Here is a 22,492-nt window from a genome sequence, read left to right as displayed (position 1 = left end):
ATGACAGGAATTAAGTCTGCCCATCAATCTGAATGTTTTATGCAAATATCAAATATTTTTTCCCCCTTGATATGCAGACATCTTGTGGGTAACCAATACCACTGACAAAACCCTTCTGTGCAATTGTCATTTTTTTGGTCAGCATAGCTTCCTCTTATCCATATAATTTAGATGTCTAAAGAAATGCATCCTTGTTTACATTGTCGCTAAGGCATTGTGACACCAGCTCATGAGATGCAACAAGTAAAGAACTGTGTACACTCACTGAGTGTTTTAAAGGATTTGGGTTATTGATGTTTTTTGGCACCTTGGTGAGAGGGTCGTACCCAGGCTAAGTGGCACATCTGGAATATATGATGCCTGGAGGTATGCACATAGACATTCTGAAACTCACAAAGAGAACCATAGTTCACTTTCCAAACCTCAGTGACCATGCAGTTTCACAATATACAGAAGAGCAAGTCGTGAAACATTATTTCCGGTTCTTACTGGAGACTTTTTTTTGTTGCATCAACGCCTTTCCACTCAAGTTAGCATTTATCTTATTTTCAAGTAGGTTTGCCTAGACTGGTGTTTTACTTTGAAAAGTAACCAGTCCTTACAGTGGTTTTCTGTGGGGGCACTCATTCAATGAGCAGGCAGACTGGTGAACACAAAGGGGCTTCCTTTGGGAGACGGCATAATAGATGTGACAAGCCTTTGCTTTTCAGAGATTTAAGGGGGTCGTGAATGTGTTTTCAGCTCGGGAATGTGGTGCTTTGAGGCCTTTAGCAGCAGCTTACTACCTCACTCAAAGCGTGGATTAGATGAGTGTTGTTTAATTAAAGATGGTTCATTCCAGTCAGCTGTTGCTTAAGACTTTGTGTCGACGTCATCAAGTGCCCTGAAACACATTTGTTCTTGCACATGTGGAATAATGAAGGCCAGCAGAAGTGGCATATTGGCAGAGGCAGTATATTAGCACATTCACTTTGTGAGCCACTGAAATTGCTTCAGACCTTTGATTGGCCATTCTACAAAGTTCAAAAAAGTGCACACTCAGCATTTTCTGTGGGCTTGTGCTATAGGTCTTTGACACACTAAAAATGCCATTTCATGGCACTCATAGGAGCATAATTATGATAAATGGTTCAATTCATATCATGTGTTCACTCTATTTTGCCAGAGACAGTTGCAGGAGATGGCAAAGTAATACTTGTAGAATTTTCATGTGTTTTTCAGTGAAATACATCTTCATTGCATCTGTTTATTTGATGTTACACTGATTGGTATCATCTGTGTGTTTCTGCATTAACTGAGGATGTTCTAAAGCAATGGAAGTAGATACATATAAAAACAGGGCATATATTTCACATGCTCCACTGACAGTAATGAAATGGCCTGTTAAAGCCTGCATACCCCTAGTGAAGCTGGAATGTCCATTTAAATATGCCAAAGGAAATTAGGCATTTTTAAGGTCGACATATGTAAAGTATGCATGCTAAACTAAATGGCCTTTTTAGTTATATCAAAATAAAATAACAATTTCAAACAACTTTAATTCATTTCACCCTTGAGATGAAACGAAAGAGTAGTTCTGCCTGCTCAGAATAGTATTGCAAACTTTGTTTTAACCACATTATTCTGGGCAGTGCTGTTTGGTCTATATTGTGAGCTGCTGACTCCAGGCCTATACTAGAGGCCTCACATTCTTAACTTTATTTATCTTCTAAATTTTTACAATTTGTCAGGTGTTTTGACAAAGGCATAGAAATGCCCTGGTGATTTCCCCAGGAGTTTCTGTGAACTGAGCTAAACAGAGATTCCTTTGTGAAGCTAGTTAGGTCAAAAATATGAGAGATTCTGAAGTGCCCCTGAAACCCTTATCAATGTAATATACAACCCATACGGTGTTATAAGATTGGCCAGCCAAGTGAACATAGCTTGACTAGGATGGAAATTTAGGTTATGTGTCACAGCAGGTATATTATTGAGACTTTTTGCTTAGGCTGGTGCACCACAAAAGGGTTTAGCTTCTTGCTAGGGCACACAAGAGTTTCTTTCATGTTCAGTTCCAGGCATGTAAGTAGTATTTTCACATTATGCTGAATGGCCATGTTGTGTAGCATTTATTGCAGGAATCTGGGGGAAATTTTCACAAGATATTTATCAATATTCCATTATACCAGTGTGCATTGGTTTCAGATCCTCAATTTCTGAAGGGATTCAAGTGCTATCAGTCTTAAGAATTAGTGAGATTAGTGCGTGTGTGTGTGTGTGTGAGAATCCATTCATAATTATTGATCTAAGTTAAATGTGTGCAAGGTTTTATGTTTTGTATGATTTTATTAAACCAAATTGGACATATGAATTATAAATCATTTTTGTCCATATGTTTTTGGAAGAGTTCAGCTGCCAGAAAACAAAATAATCGATTCAGTCAGGGCTGTGGAGTGACAAGCCAGTGGTGAATGACAATAATTTCCTTGTATTGTAGGGTCTTTTATCACTGTAGTCCTGACCATGATATATGTGTCATTTCTTTTACTAGGGTTTTGGAAGCAAACAAGCATAAAACCGTCCAGACCCACAGCGCACCTGTACAAAGTGTTATGAATAAAACTTGGCTAACTATATAGCTAGCTAGCTATGGCATGTCCTCACCTCTGTAACGTTATTTGTTGTCCACCGTGTGTCCATACATGTGTATCGGTGGTACGCGCTAACTAGGTTAACTAAAGAAGGCGAAACGCGAACATGTTAGGGTTAGCTAAAGTAACGTTAGGCGATAAAGCTGTTCTCAAAAATCTTTTCCCGTTCGAAGTGGTGATTTTGGGAGATGCACCTGTGCATGCATCCTACTAAACTATCTGCGCCCTATCTGCGCATGTGTCCCACAAAACATCCCTCTCAGACTGTCCATGAGTGAGTGACCACAATTTGCCATGCATAGCCCATGGCGGCAGTTCCTGCGTGCCGTGGGGAAAAAAAAAACTACAATAAAAAACCTTTTCTGTACGCTTTGTGTAAAACAGTGGTAGGTTTGTATGTGATAATAATGTATTTGGTTCAAACTGAATACTAAATTAGCAAAACTAATGTTGATTTAACTTTGTGTGTAAGCTACATTTGATGCTGACAAATACTGTTTTTGTTTAAATTGCATATTTAAAAACTGAGCGTAATGCCTGGCTGTCTGCTCTTCTCTCCCACAGCTGAGCCGGTTGATGTTCTAAAAGTATTAGACTTTAAAAGTTCTCCTGAAGGCATCAGGAAAACATCAGGGTTTTGTGCAAACAGAAAAGCATCATCTCCAGACACAGCCTTCAGGGTTGGAAAGCAGGCCCAGATCAGTGCCCCAACCAAGCAGCTATTCCCAGGTAAGTCCATCCACACTGCTTACTGATAATGGCGCTATGTTCTAACTGCAATGCACCTTTTCCTTAACTTTGAGAAACAGGTTTAAACAGGTTGTATATGTTAAAATTTTCATTGCAGTTGGAATAAATGTCATCCTATATTAAATAAAAGTATTTATAAAACTTGCGTTATTGTTAGCACAATACCTGGTTGGTTGATCTAAAATTGGTAAATTCAATGAGATACTGTAAACATGGAAGTTAGAAGGTTATTATGGCATTAAAAATGTGTGAATGTTCAAACAGCAGAAAATATGGATAATTTTCAGTGAAAGTACTTTGCAGTACTCAGTTTTCACATTTACCTTGGAAAGATGATGGCTGTTTTAGAGAATATACTGTTCTGACTCATGCTGCAGCACTACTCTAGTAGTTTGGTGAGTGCCAGGATGATCTTCTGCCGTTTTAGCGTGGTTTTCCATTGTAGTCTAAGTACTTTATAATTTATTCTTAGATCAGTGAAGTAAAATTTATGTTTGTTTTCATTATGGGCCTCAAGCACTGATTGTAAAGTTGTTGTATTTGAATCATTGTAACTGCAGAGTAAAAGTCTGCTGTTTCTATAATTTTGAAATACACTAGTTTATTGGTGGCAGGGTATCATTAAAAAGCTTTTTGCACAATGTGTGCATTGGTTTTTGTCCAAATTGGCCAGACTGCTGAGAAAAACGAGGTGCTGAAATTCAGGAGATCAAATTAACAATGAGATTTGTGTAATTTTTTTAGATGGATATTATTGCCCCTGAACATGTAAAATTCTGTGAATGAAATGAGGAATTTCAGTACAAAATGAGTTTCCTGTATGACATAACTGCTCCTATTCACTGATTCATAACATTTTCAACTAGAGAATACATTTTCAATTGTATTCCACATTTAGTATTTATTTTGTAATTTATGTACGTAGCATGCTATGTGTATAGTTGCAAATAATTAGTTATAGTTACAGGGAAAATCAGGAGAAATAGTAAATATTAGCTCATATTTTGTATCTATATACCATGGAATTTCTCTTCTTTCAGAGGCTGTAATGATTCATGGAATTATCAGTGTTTTCTAGGCCTTTCTGGTTCCTCCCAGGTTTCCAGTCTTGGGAAAGATTCATCTGACTTTCCATTTTCAGCACATTCAGAGGAAACAGAAACAGCAGGCTCTTTGTGTCCACATTTTCAGGAGGAGTGTTCCCTGAAGATTTCTCCATCCTCACCACCATTAAGCCAAAACCTGGGATCCAGTCTTTTCTGCTGTCCATCTACAATGAGCAGGGCGTCCAGCAGTTGGGAGTGGAGGTCGGGAGATCCCCTGTCTTCCTGTACGAGGACCAGTATGGCAAGCCTGCCCCTGAGGATTACCCTCTGTTCTCAACCCTTAACATCGCAGATGGAAAGTAAGTGCAGGCCAACCTCCATTGGGTTCAAGCCAAACAAAAAGAGACCAGTCACTGTCTGCCAGTCTGAAGCCAGGTGTAAACTTCAATCTCACTGCCTTCCTCACATCCCTTTTCTGTAGACTTCTCCCATGTGGGTTCACAGTATAGTGATCTGAGTGTTAGCCTCTGTGTTGGGGCTGCTTGTATTCAGGCACACTCTTAACTTACCATCACTGTGGAGAGTATTTTTTCCCTTGAGGTTCACTGTCTCAGCCAGCTGCAGCATTTCCTGCTTACCATTACTGCAATTCTGAGTCATGTTACAGTACCATGTGCTGTTAAATGTCTTTAAATATGGTCATGATCATATTCGTATTATTTGAAAGGTGTTAACTGTTACCGCAGCTGTTTGCTCTTTGAAATGTAGAAAAGACAGAATGTTTTTTGATGGGCTGCTTTTCAAACAAAAGTGTAAAAATGGACATGAGATCACCAAGAAACAGGTGTCTATATCAAGAGATTAGTATAGTGTAGCTTCCTAGTCAAGTTGTCGTGCTTGAATGACTGTGGCCTAGTGGAATGCTTGGGCACCACAAGCATCATGACCTCAGGCATGAACTCTCTTGTTTTGTTATTTTTAAAAGGAGAAGGGGGATGTTAACCTTTCTAATTAACCTCCCTGAATTACTTTATCCAATCAGATTTCACCTTTGGGGCCTCTTATCCCATCAGTAGATGCCTGCTAATAGAGATCCAGCATATGAATCAGTAGCAAAATACAGAACAAACAAACACAAGAGATGCTGAAAAAATATTTTTCTGAATGGAGTTATGTTTCTGGTAATATATGAAGCTTGAACTTGCAGTTTGTTTTTGGGCCTCTTTAAGAATAACTTTGATTTGGCCGATAGACATGTTGAATAAACTGAAAATGATAGAGTGCAGACATGGAATATGCACTTTGCTATGTTACAGCTCCCTGTAATTTCAGTATATACTAAACTAAACCACTCAATACCAACAAATTAGAAGTGTTCATACAGTATAAAGATGTCTTTGAACACAGTATAGCCTGCATTGCGTAAATAGACTTCAAAGATTTGTGAGGGTTGAAAATGGTCTAATGCATGAACTGAAAATTCACAAATGCCAATACCTTTTATTTTTTAAATTGGTTACCCAAACAAATGGCTCTATATAATCAATGGAGAAGCTTGCACAGGATATATACACACATGACCCAAAAAAACATCATTAGGTATGTCTGTTGTTTGGTAAGGATAATGGGAATAATGTAAATAATGGCAATATATAGGATATAATGGGAAATTTAAAGATTGTGATAGAAGCAAAGTTTTACAACCTTTCACCAGTGGGGACAAAAATGTCAAAACCACACACTGCTTCAAACAATAAATAAATTGTCTGTATTGTGACTAAAAAACAGAGTAGCCCTCTTAGCCTAGTTTGTGTTCATAGCCCAGTATTGTGACCTACTGTCTAAAAATGAATGTTCTCTGTAGAGGATTTTAGTGTTAAGCGTCTGGCTGAATTCCAGTACGAGGATATGGCCTCCCTGCTGACTGAAACTAATTCTCCTCTCAAGTTTTTGCCAGTATATATAGAATTATTGAAAACTCTGTGGACTGTGCGTTAATATATATTCAAGCTATCATGTTAAGACAGTTTTGGAGAGTAGTTCACATTAAGTAGCATTAGTGCTACCTTGGTCCATTGAATTTGGATACAATATGTTCTTGTTGGATATTGGATCACTGCAAAAGAGCAGTTGACCTACCTGTAACTGTAAGTTTGTATAAATGAAACCATAATAGAACCAAATAATCAAATCAAATAATAAAGGTCTTCAAGACCTCATTTGAAAAAAAAAGAAGAAACACTGAAAAGAATCTTTGATTATCTTAATTTTGTCATCTTTATATTGCAACTATACATAATTAAGCAATTATTGTAGTATTATTTATCAATAGTGATAATAGAGGCTCCTTTATCTAATTCCGATAGGATTTACAGTTTTTGGATCATTAGTGTGACTTATTTCAGTTTAGTGCTCGCCTTTTTGCACTTAGGCGGTAGTAATAATAAAGAGCTTGATATTAATAAGGTGTAATGATACCTCTGGTTTCATACTCCAGTCAGTTGACAGGTCAGTCCGTAACTCTGGGGTTCTACTGCAAATACCAAATAGTAAGTCATCAGAAGGGAAAGCTTGAATAAAGGGATGCAAATTTTAAAAATACCAACATAAAATAAAAGTAAAAAATTAAATAAGCCACAGTTGTGTGTTCCTAAAATCACAAATCATTTGTATTGCTGAGTAGGAGTGATGTTAAATAGAGGTGTTGTGTTTGGATGGCAGGCAGCAATGGATGTGAATAAACTACAACAAACAAAATGCAACTGTAAACAAAATACACTAAACAAAATACAAGTGTATATTAAGTGCATTACATTATTATTTGTAACTTTACCTAGACAACTGGTTTCAAAATTGTTTATAACACAAGGAGAATTTGAATGTAAAAGGCTGAGCACAAATGAGGAGTGTTTTCAGTTAAGTGGTTTGCTGTATGCACGGTACCTGTCTAAATATGATCCTGCCTAATTGTGTTTAGTCTGTTTAAAGAGGACAAAAATAGCAAAATGCTGATGGAATTCCATCTGCTCACTCGGGCAAACAAAATGGTATTATTTTACTGTATGAAACTTTGCTCTGGTATTGTTTATGTAAGTGTATCCTCCCCATTCTCAGCAACAGTTATCAAGCCATTAATTTGGAAAGTAAGTATGTCTTTGGTCTCCTGGTGTTCTGAATGACCTCTAATCCCTATAAGCTGTTATGCCCTCCCACCTGGACAGTTGTAGGTCTGTGGGCAGTCTCTAACTTTGCCATCCTTTGAATTAAAATACAGTTTTACTGTATCACCCAGGCCTAAGCTGTTAAATGTACAGTACAGTGTATGCTTTTTCTATATGAGTTTCATGTGGATGTGAATTTTCCTTCTCTAAAAGATTGCACTGGAAAGGATATATATATATATTTTTTTAAAACACTGTGCCCTTTTCAGTCCAACTGTGGCTGTCTTGCATCAGGTGTCCTCTCTGGTATAGTGTTTTTGAATAAAAATGCTTTCTTCCTGGTTCTCCACCTTTTCTCTGGCAAACACTTTCCACAATGTTCACTGTGTCTGTCATTTGCAAGTAACCCAGAAGGCGGATTTGCTTTTGTGTTTAATGAGTTTAATCCAGTGTTAAAAAGGGCCAAAGTGTAGCGGCAAGAATGCAACACATCACAAGCTGGAATGTAAGATTTTAAGTTTTTTAAAGGCCTGACAAACGTTTGCCTCACGTTTGATGCGTGTTAACTCTTTGTGCTCGCATCTTGTGAACGCAAATTGAGTCCTGTCCTCTCCCCTTCTCTCAAACAGGTGGCACCGCATAGCCTTCAGCATCCACAAGAAAACTGTAACCATAATTGTTGACTGTAAAAAGAAAATCACAAAACCACTCAGCAGAAGTGACCATGCAGCCATTAACACCAACGGCATCACCGTTTTCGGTACCAGGATTCTAGATGAAGAAGTCTTTCAGGTAAAGCAACCCTAATTCCGTTTATTTGTTGGGTTTGGAACATGCTAGATATAAAACTGGGCTGTGTGTGTTCATGTTTGGACCATTGTCTTCTGGAGTCAAAGCTCAATCTTGTAGATATATAAGAATATATATTTTGAGAGCATTATAACTGCATATTGTGTGATCTGCGGTGTATACTGTATTTGTGAATCTTATCAGTGTTAGCTGGTGTATGTATGTTGTACATCATGCAATCTGTAATAAGAACATTCTTTTGACAATTAAAATATATAACATATAATCTATATTATGTGAAGAGCACTATATGCACTGATCTTGACTAAATTGCATGTATTATGACCTACTATTAAGTGCCAAATGTCATAAACTATTTTTCCAAATATTTAAGTCTTGGTATTATAAGGTGGTCAACATTCAAGCCACAGAATGAAAAGTTTGATTTAGAGTCAGTCAAACAGCCAAACCATAGAAAATAACTAAATAGATGGTGATAAATGTCAAGAAAACTGGGAGGATAAACAAAAAATTACATGCAGGCTGATAAAAAGTTTAGATTTATAGTGTACTTACTCGAGGGGTGATTTTTTTTCTAGTTCAGTGGGGAGCCTGGTCATTTTACAACAAATGAAACATCATGGAACAGGAGTATATTGGCTCATAAATAAAGGGGATGAGTGCCTTAAAATTCCTTCAACAAAAATGTGATGCAATAATAATGTTTCATTGTTTCAATATGAAAATAAAACTCCAAATAGTGACGTGTATGGATGATTCACACATCTGATATTGAATCCATTTCATTTTCTGAAAGTCTGGCTTACTCATGGGAGAACCTGCTGGCCAGTATTCTACTTCATCTGATGCCATAATTCAGCTGTGAATACAAATACTTTTCAGAACGATAAAAGTAATGTCTGATCTTTCTCTCCTCATAATTTGGCTCTGGCTTTTACTATTAGAAAAGGACAGACCATATTTCCTTCAGCTGTTTTCATTTTTTTATTCCACATAACAGATAGGTTTCCTCTTCCTTTCTTATTACATTTTGGATTTAATATTATTTTTAGAATATCCAAATTAAACATTAACTGAGCTTAATTCCCATCAGAAAAAAAAACATTATTCTTTGATGTGACCTGAGGAATGAATAATGCAAACAGCCTGCTGAATGTTTGCCTTTGCGTCAAAGGGATGTCTTGGAACACAGCAGCCGGGTGAAATTCCTCTACTTAAATGTGTCCCATGCTCCAGTCATCTTCTGCCTGTTCCACAATGCAGGAATGAATCCTGTGCATGCTTAGCACTGGGCCCTAATACAAAGGATAAAATGTACGGGGGGCTGGGATTTACAATGACACTCATACCCAAACCTGTGAATGGCCTTTTGCACTCCCAGTGTTTAACTTTACCTTCAGCAGTTGGTTTTAAGTCCTTTGGTTCCCCACTTCCTGCCTTGATGGCCTTTTTTTTACCTTGTAATTAGTCACTTAAGGGGATAGGACCTGCTCTTAGTCATAGTGCAGCTTGTGAGTGGTTCTGTACAGTAGCACCATGTCAAAATGTATTATTTTTAGACTCTGTATCAGTAAATTTAATTATGAATGCATTTGCCAATGATTTGGCAGTGTATTCATTGAGTAAGCCAGGATGATGCCTTGACTTTGGCATGCTTCAGATATTTTGTTGAAATAACTTGGGTGTGTTTTTCAGAGGGTGCATAAAAAATGTAGTGGATTGGCCCATGTAGATAGCACTGTTCTTTTTATGAAAACTCTCCAAAAATTGAAAAACCTTTCTTTCTTATTTCACTGATGAAATTCTCTGCTAGGAATCTGTGAAGAAAAGCAGTTTCTACATATAGGCGAGATTGTTTACTTGTGGGGAAGTTGTGTTGGACTTGTCTAATGTGGACTGGCTTGTAGATAGTAGATAATCTTCTGTATGAGCACAGAAAATTTACCTGACATTCATTCATTGTGGCCTCACACTGTTGCAAAGCCTTGGTAAATATTAACATATAGAGCGCAGAACACTCTCATCTTTACAGATGTGTTTTGAAGTTTTTTCAGCAGCTGAAACCATAATGTTTTCATTCTGAAAGCTTGGGCTTTAGAAGTACTGTGCACGCCTTTGCCTTAGTTCAGTTCATGCTTGTGTGTCTGTTAGCTTTCTCCTTTGTATACCTTGACCAGGTCAACTTAGCAGACTTGCAATCAGTGAAGACTGGCTGGAATGCAATTAATGTAGACAAAGCCTGACTGTCATTTGCCATACAAACACCTCGTGGACGGGTGAGGAAGAGGACATCTGGGTCCCAGCAGGGTTCTGGTATTTGTGTACCCTATGGCTGCGAGTTTGTTTGGAGGAGTCCTCATTATTCATTGTTAGTTGGCCCAGGAGTGGCTTCACTTTGCTTCAAAGCAATCCTTGACGCAGCCTTGTCATCGCCCCGGTGACAGCCGAGTCAGCAGGATGCGTATCGGGCGACACCCCCAAAAGCTGAGCTGTCTCTGCATGCACCCATTCTTTGTGGTTTCCCTTTATATGGGCGGGGGAGGGGGATGCAATGGGGGTAAGTTCTGCTGTACTCTGGATGGTAATGCTGTATGTAGAGGGAGCCTGACTAGGTTTGGTGGCATATCACTGAAATCTTTCATTCATGTGGCACTGTGGCTGCTGTGTATCAGGAGAGTTTGGGTTATGAAAGCTGTCAGGCCACAAGGGGATGGGGATTGGGGGGGACGGGGGGACAGGGGGTGGGGGGGTGCCAGGTGTGTTTTGTTGTTGCATACAGGTCTTCCAGATGTCTCCTCTGAAATCCCCTGTTGGAAGTGGCTTTATTTTTTATCCAAATAAAATGAATACCTAGTGATATTGTGTTGTAGAAGGTTATCCTGTTATCTTTGTAACCACATAGTTTGCAACTTTTTCTGTGAATTCTTCGCTGCAATTTTCATATTTGATTGTGTTTTCTATTGTAGTTGTATATATGAGAGTGTAAAGCTCATAAAGGGAAATCACTTCCTGTTTGTTTGTTTTTTTTAAATCAGATACTACCAGCTGCAAAATATACTATGGATAAGCTGTATTTGAATGGTCTATGTGACTATGCGCTCAGTGTATGATTTTCACCATTTGCTCTTGTGTGGTCAGGCTGGAAATGGAGAGTCTACATGTGGTCTGGCCGGAGTTGAAGGGACAGTAGTGCTCTCTCAGAAACGTAGTGGACTGTACACACAGTCTGCTGTTTCTCCCCATATTGTTCAACGTGGATTTGAATCATAGCTCTGTGCAATGTAGCAGAACACACCTTGATTTTTCCCTCATAAAATAATGGGATTGATTAGGTATCTTTCGTTGTGGTATTTTGTCAGCAATGTTAGCATTCCTGGAAACAAGTGTGTAATTTTTGTTTTGTGTTTTTCTGTCGAGCATATATACTTACAGAGACTTTCATTGTGTAAAATGTCTAATATAATTCCACAGATGTTTAAATACTGTTTAAAATAAATAGTCACACAATTATCAGTGAAAAAAATACAAACTTTAAACCTGTACACATAGAGGAAACTCAGGTTTAAAATATCACCATTATAAAGTATATATTACTGTTTTAACGACCTGCTTTCAGTGGTGTACCACAATTTGTGAATGAATGTCTTTCATTGGGCTTTGGCCCTTCCTCATTGCAAACCTCCCAACATGCCCCACCCCTTCTGTGCAGCCAGAGCCATAAGACTGACTATTCATCAGGCCTTGACTTTACTTGTCAGACACGTCAGTGGTATCCCTCCTCCCTCAACCCTCCGTCAAACCCCCCACCTCCACCGCTGCTTCTGTCCCCTGTGCTGCTGTCGGCATTCCTCAGTGCTTAGCTTCTCCCAGTATCACTATGAAGTATCGGGTGTTTCTTTGGGCTGTTCACTGACAGTCACTCAGCAGGTTCAGAAAGGGTGTGTGTGTGTGTGTGTGTGTGTGTGTGTGTGTGTGTGTGAGTATAAGGGGCTTTGGTACGAAAGTTCTAACAGTTATAGAGGTAATGCAACATGGACAGAGAAGCTTCTTAGAAATAGTATCAACATCCAGCTGTCTGCCTTCTGCGACACTTAAAAAGAAACCTTGTAGCTGCACAAAGGCTGTGTTTGATGAAAGGAAAGAGTAAGTCTTTCTGCACTCCTGGGGCTGTTCTCAGTGCTCCTGATCTGTTTAGTGCTGTCCATCCTCCCCTTGCCCAGTGCCTGGACTGTCATTACAATGTGGGTGTGTTTGTGTGGCGGCTGACATGCGGCCTTGGGCAGGTGGACATCAAAGGTGATGTCTTCTTAATTTTTTTTTTTTGTTTGTTTGTTTTGAGCCATCCTCACTCTGCCACAGTTCTGTCATTACTGTAAGCTAATATAAAATATAAATGGAAAAAACAAAATGTGTTGTTGTTTTAGAGCTTAATATAAGACCATTGCTACAGCTAGGTTCTCTTGTCTTTGTTTTCATTTGTCAACAAATCTGGATGTTTATGCGTTAATACTGAGGATGGATTTTATATATGGAAGGCATTTTTTGATAGTTACTAAGCTTTAGCAACATTACCCATGAAGTGTTGCATGCTATTTGAATGAGTTGCTTGCCTTTTGCTTGGAGTGATAACAGACAATTGAACACTTACTGAACCTATCATGCTATATTATTTAAATTCTTCCTTGACCTCTGACCTCTTCCAAGGTGGATGTAGTGCTGCTAACAAGACTAGTAGAGAGAAAAACAAGTGATTTTTTTTTTTTTTTGGAAGGGGCCACGTGAACCATTTTGCCCTGCTTTTTTGTTATGCATGGCTGTCAGGTGTTAGCTTATAAGACTTTAGCCTAAACTAGACTTTGCTACCTGATCTACTGTATGGTCTCTGCTGCATGTGTGTACAAGATTCTGAGCCTTCTCTGTGTGAAATAGCCATCATCACTCAGCACTCTGACTTTTCTCAGAAGACATCAGAACCTAGAAATGTGAACTCATCTCTCTCTCTCTGTCTCTCTGTCTCTCTCTCTCTCTCTCTCTCTCCCACACACACACACACACAAACACACACATAATACAATGGCTCTGAAACTATTTTTGGAAGCACTTTGAATCACACAGTGACAACCAGTTTTAAATACTTTGTTATGACAAAAACTTACGGATTTGGGATATGGTGCTATAATTCCACAGTGCCATTTCATTGGGTAAATGACTTTAGCTCCTAGTTCTTTGTCTGCAGGGTCACAGCTTGCTCTCATGCGTGAGCTAATTAAAGATGACTCCAGGCAAGGTCAAGCACTTGCCGTCGGTGTATGGGTGACAAATTAGGTAATTCCCGTCAACTTGACTCAGGCCCAAGCTTGATCTTACTAATTTCCTGAAAGTTTCTTGCAGACTTGGCGCATGGGTTCACTGCCAAGTCTGGTTATTGGGCCAACCCAGGCCTAATTAATGTGTGAAATATTGCCTTCTTGCCGGTGATTAAACTTCTGATAACATTAGTTGTGGTGTAATAGATTGTATGCAAGTATTCAGATTCTCTGGGCATCCTTTTTGTGGTCTTTTTAATATAAGTGTCTTGTTAGATTGTATTTCATTCATTGTGGTTAATAATAAATTTATGTGATGGCATGCCTCATTGTTATATGACTATCCTGTGTTATCCTGTGTGGCATTCCAGAGAAAAGGGTTGTCAGAATCTCCCAGCACGGCTGTTTTCACCTGAGCTCCTCTGAGATGCTCTGACAAGTTTCAGCCTGCGCCTTTCCTCTCTCATTCCTCTGCTGAGCTCCACTCCTGCCACTCAAAGTAAAAAGGCTTCTACAATGCTCTCCGTACAAGCAGTACAACAAGAGGTGGCAGCTCATGTAGATTACCTGAGGGCAGAATTATACCTTTTATTGCAAAAAGCCCAGCCTAAAATACATCATTGCAAGAACTGTAGTAGTGCTCAAAGGATGCCGATAAGGAAAAGCACATGGTCCAAAAAGTTTTATGAGAAATTACTCTTGGAGAAATATTCTGATTCTGAAGCCAAGATGAGTGTAATGAGTCGGTCTTTTGTTGGGAAAGGAGGATCGCGTTTGTTGTGTTTCTTGAAGATAAGCTGTAACCACAAGGCAAACATGAATGATGTAATTGTGGTTTTGCTTCTGTTACCAAGAACCGGTTTCATTAACTCTTCCAACCAAGCTTAATGTTCATGCGTTGTTTTATGGAGAACCTATGAGTGTTGATCCCTAACACTTCAATTTATTCGTTTAAGCTTTAAGCCTTCTGTCACCAAGGTCATCCTGACCCACTGCTCTTTTTCCACAGAGGGACACTCTGAGGGGAGTGGGGCTGCATTTTCACTGCGTGGTTTACTGTGACACAGTAATCCCTCGGTGCAAATGCAGGTCACCTAAGGTCCCCCTGAGGCCTTGTGCTGGTAGTTAACATTCCCTGCTGTGGCAGGGAAAAACGTCTGATGATGATTCCTTGGCATTATAGAACAGATTATGAATCATTGGCATTAAGATTTAATTTCTTGCTCTCAATATTCAGAAAAACACAGCTTGTTGCAGATATTTCAATCATTAACGTATTAACCGTTAGTACACGTATTCAAACGTGTTCTGTTATGAATAGAAATCCGTTCAGATTACAAATACTCCATTATGAATTGAAATCAGTTGAGTTTACAAATGCTCCATTGTGAATTAAAATCAGTTTTTTATTCACAATGTGATATTTTTTAGCATAAAATATTGTTTTATAGCATAATTATTAACATAACTTAAATTTTGCGGCATCTCAAGAGGGACCTCACGGGACCTGAGAGTCCCATGATTCCCGCTTTCCCTTATTTTAACAAAAATGCACATATAAAAACATGTAATTTCTTTACAGTAAGCGTCAATTTATATCATCCTATCCATCTAGTTTCACTAGACTACTGGCCAGAGGCATTGTAGTGGGGGGAATAGTGGATCTGACTACCCAGGGCCCAAAGGCTGAGGAGGCCCTCAAAAGGCCTGGACTAAAACTATTGCTTTGGGAAGGGGGCCCACAGCGACTGTGTTTACACAGGACCCAGAACTTTGTGAAAACCTCTGCTACAGGCTCCTTCTTGTTGAGGTGGAGGGAATTTCTGTGAAAATGGTGCTACACTACAGCTGCGGTTTGCAATGTGCTCCAGTCGATAATCATCTCCCTGTTATCACCGATAACCGATAATTACCAATAGTTAATGTAAATTAATTTGGTTTGTATAAAAAATACGTTCATACCATGATCTAGAATTTAGCATACTGTACATACAGTAATGAGACATCAAAACATCATAAGGGGAAAGCATCTATTTATTTAAATCACAAAGATTTTATTTAGATCTGACTGAAAACACATAAATATTCAAAAGTGCAATGCTGGCAATTGTGTTATTTCAAAGTTAATGTTTAGGTATTTGTATGTTGTGTATGTATAAGACAGCATGCTCTCAGAACTTTCACGTTGTTGCTTGTTTTGTTTAGTTATTGCCCAGTTAAATATTGTATCAGATGAGTTAACATGATACAGGTAGCCAGCAATATGCATAGATTATGGACAGGAATAAGGACTGAACTTAAAAGAAAGAAACTTGTAGATATAATACCAAGAATTGAATATATAGCATGTATCTGGGTGAAGTCTGTGCCTGCTGATGCACAGAGTCGTGTATATGTGTTTGTCAATCTGCCAGGGAGGGGCACAGAATGTGAAGTGACAAATCTGCGGGGATTTTACAAGAGTAAAATTTTTGATATGTTTTTGATAACATCAGCTATGTAAGGGCATCTTAATGTGCTGACATTTGTCTGTTAACATTGCAAGGGTATACTTTATACAGCAGTATTTTTCAAAGTCGGTAGTAAGGTGTGAAAATCAAGATACCGCCCAACCCCAGCACTTATGTCAGGCCGCATTATGTCAGGCCGAGCAATTTGGAGCAAGAATATTTTTTGTCCAGTTGCCAGACTGTATTTTTGGTGCAGTTTGCCATTTGGTGCATGTTTGTGGTTAAAACCCCGTCATGGGGAGGGGGAGGGGTGTGGATAGATGGTGGCACTTTGCTATGGGACCTGGGAACGTGCATGCTGGGCCACTATGGCTTCACATTGGAATATAATCGGGAGGCTGATAGTTTGGTGGTATTTCGTACCATGTTCCAGTCAAGGAAGCTTGAAAGGAAAGTTCTCTATTTACAATATTAACACTGACCAACTTCAGTGTTACAGTATTTAAGCTCTCTTGGACTTAATGGTCACATTTGTCTTCAGGAACAGTATTTTGTTTGTTGCATTTTCTGCTGGATCACCTTCTTCATTGACACATGTAATCCTTTACGGTGTTAAGAAATTTTGAAATTCTAATGTTCCATGGTAAAGTGGACGGTGTTAGGAGGGACTGGAGGTGGTAACAGGTTGTTTCAAATGTTGGTTTCCAGGGTGACATCCAGCAGCTGCTGATTGTGTCTGACTCAAGAGCAGCTTATGACTACTGTGAACACTACAGCCCAGACTGTGAAACTCCTCAGCGCCACAAGCCCCAGGCCCAGGAACCTGAGGATGAGGTGAGTATCTCCATTCACCTCCAGGTTTTAAGGGCCTTCCCCAAGCTGCTTTCAACTGTCGAAGTGCTGCGAGGAGTAATCCTTCTTTGACGAAACTCAGCTGTTCTGTTCATTGTACATTAAGCCAGCTGTGTGCAGTTGATTACTAAAAAAATACTGTAATGCGATGTAGAGGGAAGAATTTTGTGATTAACTTATTGGATATATGTCTTGGTCTCATATTTTATCATGACACATTTATAACCCATATTAGAAATGAATATAATTAAAAATAACAATTAAAAAGATAAGGAAAAAACTCTTTCTGCAATATTGCTACTCTATTGGTTTTTTGTTTGAGTTTTATGATCATTGGCACATTGTTTCTACTGTTGAAATGATACAGTCTCAAAGTGCTGAGCTAAGCAGCCAAGTACAAATGTTAATACATTGTGTCTGGTAATTTTGCTGCTTCTGTTTTATATAGCATCCTGACATTTTCGTATGATGTTGTGTTAATAACTAATGAGATCACAGAAATGGCTTCTGGCCACAAGGCTAATGCCACTTTGGAACGGCCTGTGATATACTCCGTTAATGACTTCTGCAGTCTCCAGTGAGCTCAGGAGGAAACCAGCTGCATGTGCAGTGGCCCTCTGACAGAGCCAACTGCCAATAACTGAACATTATTTCATTGGATGTAATGAAAAGAAGCTATATCAAGTTATAATTAAAAGAAATGGAGTATAATAACCATGGAAGTAAATATGTGATGTGTAAACAACAGCAGCTGTGGCAGCAAAATCAAATTAGTTCTGAAAAGGTTATTTCATTGTATTGAAAAATTATTAAAAAGTAATTATGAGAAATATAATTATCATGAACGCAATTGAAAGAACTGCTTTAGCAGCAAGATCATGTTGCTTCTTAAAAGTTGCAGTTGGTGTTGCCATGAGACCAAAGAAGTAATTATTTGTAGTTGGGTTCATTTGGATGAACAGGCCATGAGAACATACAGTAATAAACACTGTACAGTAGGAATAAGCTTACCATTATCGCCATGCATCATTTATAAAAATGAACACTCCAAAGAATGGTACAGTGCTTGAAGTGTATATAGTACCTTCAAAAGAAGGCCACCCCGTCAATTTGTCAACTGAGGAAAGAAGACTGCTCCCCGAGCTGTATAAGGCTGGGCCTTATGTCTCCCTCAGGGGTGCTCCCATGATGTCCCCCAGCATGGCGCCACATGCAAGACCGATAAAACTGTTAGCACGTGTGCAGTGGAGGGAGGACTGTATTACAGTTCTGCTCAGAATTTATGCCTTTCGCTGAGCGACCACACCACTCAGTGACGGCTGTTGGCCGGCTACCTCCAGCCTCATAATTCTGCCTGGCCCGCTGGATTCTCCTGCCCAGCTTCACCTCTTCTCAGGTCTGTGGATGACAGCCTGCTCATCAGGACCCCAGTGGTTTAAGAGTTCAGCTGGATTGGGACAAACCTTTTTTTTTATCCTTGATGGATAAAGTCATCAGGCAGGGTCAGCCTGCTCACTTAATCTGCTATTGCTTTGACTACTGACATTTAAGAGACAGAGAGCAAAATGGAAACAATGCATTTCCGTTGCAAGTACATTCATTCATTAATTGTATAACTCAATAATTAATGAATATTCATGTCTCATATCTCTCATTTTATTCCCTGCCAGCTTTCAGATTTTCTTTGATGTGTTCCCAGTCACATAAATTAAACAGCAAAACAAACTTACTGTTTTATGCAAACTGAGCACATCCCTGACTAATACAAAACTGTTGATGGTTTTAATGACACAACAAACAGTCGCTGTGTACTCACCTTGAATACTTTACGTGCATATAAGAGATACAAAAAATTTCCAGAACATGCAAGTTATCATGTTTATACTGTAAGGCCACACAAGCCATACAGTCATGCCAGCAGGGTTCTGTAGTACAGATTACTCAAATGCATGCACCTGTCAAGGCTGCCCAAATAGACATCTGGACCTTATTTTATAACATCCAAACATGTGTATGACATTTGTGCATTAATGAATGTTAGTTGTTAGAATGTTAGAATTCCTGTCTCAGATATAACGTGTTTCATGCTAGTGTGCTTGCGATGTGTGACTCCTGCCTGCTATTTCTGGAGTCAATAAATACACAGCTCTTCAGCAGATGTCAAATGGAAAATTCAAGGAAGAATAAATAAAATAACAGCAAAATGCGCATGCTGTAAACCAATCATTTTACTCACTAAATTAAAAAGTGCTAATATTATGTGGAATTAAAACAACAAATAAGAAGAACATGAGCTGTAAACCATTACAGGATGTATCTGCACTGCATATGATGTAAACAGCTTTTTGTTTGCATATAGTTATGGTCAATGACATAAAATAAGTGTTTATCATGTTTGAGCATATAATCATTCTTAAGAAAGTTAGTCATCGTTCAAACTCTCCATATGCTTTCATGCTAATTTTGCTTTGCAAATATGTTTATTTAAGCCTGTGATTTCAATAAAGCATTGTCTCTCCATTATGGCTTGTTAAACAAGTATCCATACAATGGGTTAAGGGTTCAAAATCTATTTTACAAACAGGAGTTTAAATCTTGACTTTAGCAGTTTTGCAGTATGCACTGATGTAGCATGTCATATGTATGTAACACTGAATTGGGCTTCAGTTATAAACCCTTGATTGAATGGAAAAAACCTCAAACATGCTCTTCAGAATACCATAGACAATGCTTTAATGAAATAAATTTTGTTTCTTGTGCCTCTTGTAATATCTAATAAAGACAAATGTAATATGTCTGAAGTTTTAGTAGACATATTACCTCTTTGGTTAAAAGGCATATTTTGTATTAACAGTTTTGTATTTACTCATGCTAACATAACTGCTTGAACTCTCTCCCTCTCACAATCCAGTACACTACTGACTTAGAATACAATGAATTCTATGATTACAATGAAGGAGAATTAAGCGAAATTACGACTCCTCCAACAGAAGAGGCCTATCCTGAACCAGAGGTAAAATAATAAACTAAATGACAATTCTGGCCTGTTTGTCATGTGGTGTCTTGCTTGGTGCCTGTCATCATGGGACTTCCTGGCCCCTCCCTGTCCCCAGCTGTGTGTGGTCTATCTTCCTTGCCTTGTCCATCACAGACTTAGCCGTGTGACCCCACCACCTCCCCCTTCTTGCACGTTGTATGCCAACCACTATGTTTGCCCTGAGGTGGAAAACAGCCTTTGAATGCCAGGTGTTCTGTCTCTCCCTGGAGTCTGTTCACACGTGCATCCCTTTCTTCCTTGACCACCCCCCTCCTCTCTGTATTCACCCTCATTCATGTTGTGTCCATGTCATTCTGTCGCCACGCTCTTTTCAGAAAAAGAAACGTAATTCCTTCATCAAAAAGAAGAGGACAAGAAAGTCCCCTAAATCTAAGGCCAAACCCTTAAGGTTCCTCTCCTCAAAAAAGTCAGCAGCTAGAATGTTGGCAGCTAAGAAGAAGAGACTGATGCCTGGCTACCAAGCTACTGCACCAGCACGACCAGTTCTAGGGGTAACAATAGACCAGATCACCCCATCGAGATCTTTCCTTTGACAATTTCAGGAAAATCTCTGATGATAGACCAAACTCTGCCTAACCCCGTCTAGATCAGCTCAAACCTAGACAGCGAATAACTCCTGTGACATGCTCTTTCTGTTTTAATTCTCCGTTTGTTATTCTTCTTCTTCTTTCCTTTCGATGTGACATGAATTCAGATAAACAATGTAGATGGAGAGTACTATACTGACAGTGAACTTGACTACGGAACAGTAGGCGGTACTCAGACTCAGTCGCCCTATGAAACTACCGGACCAATCAAGGTAAATATTTCACTTTTTTCTGTTGTACTGTGATACAAAACCCATGAAACAAGGGTACTTGCCTCCCGGGGCAATAGGAAGAGAAAGCCAGGAAGAGCTATGACCCAAGGAAGTATGTGGTATGAAATGACAAAGACAGAACGATTCAGAGCAATCGTTCTGGTCAACTCCATTATCTCAACAGTAGAGCTCCCAGATAGAAGGGAGGAATTAAACAACAAAGTCATGTTGACGCGTTACACAATCCACTGGTTCTTATTTAGAGGTCTGCCATGTTATTCACCTAACATATGTCAGCCTCCAAGAGAATTGTTTTACAGGCACATATTTTAAGTGGATTGTTTTGTTCATTTTTACATGCAATATGCCTGTCTTTTTGTTGTTTAAGTTAATGATGGGTAAGGCTGCGCTTGTTTATGTGTTTGTTTGATTCACACTAATTTTACTGCCCTGCATATTTATATTAAATGAGTTATGAATCAATTTACTTTTATTAAAAGAGACAAACTTTCAAATGCCAGAACACCTGGACAGCACAACTTAACCTGAAGAAGTTAGCATTCCTGGAGATCCCATTCAAATTGAAGCTTAAATGGCTGACCTCTGTGTATGCAGACAGTGTCAACTAAAAGTCCATGAACTCTGTTACATACTCAGCCAACCACAATGAGCACAGTTTGGCAACATTCATGACTGTGTGGTATCTGATTTAATTTGAGGGTTACAATGTGCTACACAATGTGCCACATAAACTTTAATTCAGTGAACATATTTATGTTGTAAAGTATGTGCTTCTCACATTTTTAGAATCAAATGTGCAGGGGTAAAGTAAAGGTACTACAAAGTACTTTTGTCGTAAAAGCATTTGTTTTGTTTCTGATCATGAAGGCAATTGCATCTGAAATTTAGGTTAAAGATTGTTTAAGATGTGTAAACTACTAGTTACTGACATGATACTCTGATCAAACAGATCATGACTAAACTAATGTTTAGTAGTGAATTCTCAGTTTGGTTGATTAGAATGTCAATATTTTTGAAGTCTGGCATATCCTACGCATTCTACAAAATCTGGCATAATGTAAGCATATAAATTTGTTCCCAACTTTCATAAAAAATAGATAATCAGAACCATGTTGGGCTAAACTAAAGCAATATGGTTGTATACTTCTGATAGCCATCTGTTTGCTTATCATGATACACCAGAGCAGATACATGATACAGCAGAATGTTTGCTTTTTCTGTTTTTCATTTTTGTTTTCTTTGAGACGCTTGACTTGGGATTAATGAGGGAATAAGGCTATGGCAATGGTTACAATTTCATCTGGTTTCGCTTGAAACAAAGTGGAGAAAAATATAGTTACCTCAGTTTGACTGGTTTGTTGCGACCTTACCCATGATTGACAAGATGCTGTGGGAGATTGGTACTGTGCAAGCATCAAAAACGTGGAGGAAATAAATTAGGCCTGTTAGATACAAAGTTACACTCTATGAAATCGGGTTTCATTCTTCCTCCAGTGGAATATGGCATCACAGCAATTGCCCCTGCTCAGTCAACTCCCCTGCAACGGTGTGATTTGATAGTCCTGAAGCTAACCAGCAGTAAAGGAACTATGATCAACGCTGCAGATGT

General features: G+C 38.8%; 1 protein-coding gene across 7 annotated transcripts in view; it reads left to right on the top strand.

Moving 5' to 3' along the window:
* Positions 1-22,492, top strand: part of col11a1a (collagen, type XI, alpha 1a) — a 93,413-nt gene that overhangs the window by 3,458 nt on the left and 67,463 nt on the right. For 2 of the 7 annotated variants that reach the window (XM_064332232.1, XM_064332230.1), the window contains exons 2-7: positions 3,195-3,359; positions 4,572-4,785; positions 8,217-8,379; positions 16,862-16,987; positions 19,917-20,018; positions 20,758-20,862. In XM_064332232.1, coding sequence (XP_064188302.1) covers positions 3,195-3,359; positions 4,572-4,785; positions 8,217-8,379; positions 16,862-16,987; positions 19,917-20,018; positions 20,758-20,862 — 875 coding nt within the window. Of the gene's footprint in view, positions 1-3,194; positions 3,360-4,571; positions 4,786-8,216; positions 8,380-16,861; positions 16,988-19,916; positions 20,019-20,377; positions 20,555-20,757; positions 20,863-22,492 lie in introns of all 7 variants that reach the window. The other 5 variants (XM_064332235.1, XM_064332231.1, XM_064332237.1 and 2 more) reach the window with 4 other exon arrangements.

The sequence above is a fragment of the Anguilla rostrata genome, chromosome 4 (assembly GCF_018555375.3).
Source record: "Anguilla rostrata isolate EN2019 chromosome 4, ASM1855537v3, whole genome shotgun sequence".
In the NCBI taxonomy this organism is placed as follows: domain Eukaryota; kingdom Metazoa; phylum Chordata; class Actinopteri; order Anguilliformes; family Anguillidae; genus Anguilla; species Anguilla rostrata.
Note: the sequence above shows the minus strand (reverse complement) of the source record. Positions and strands in the feature narration are given on the sequence as shown.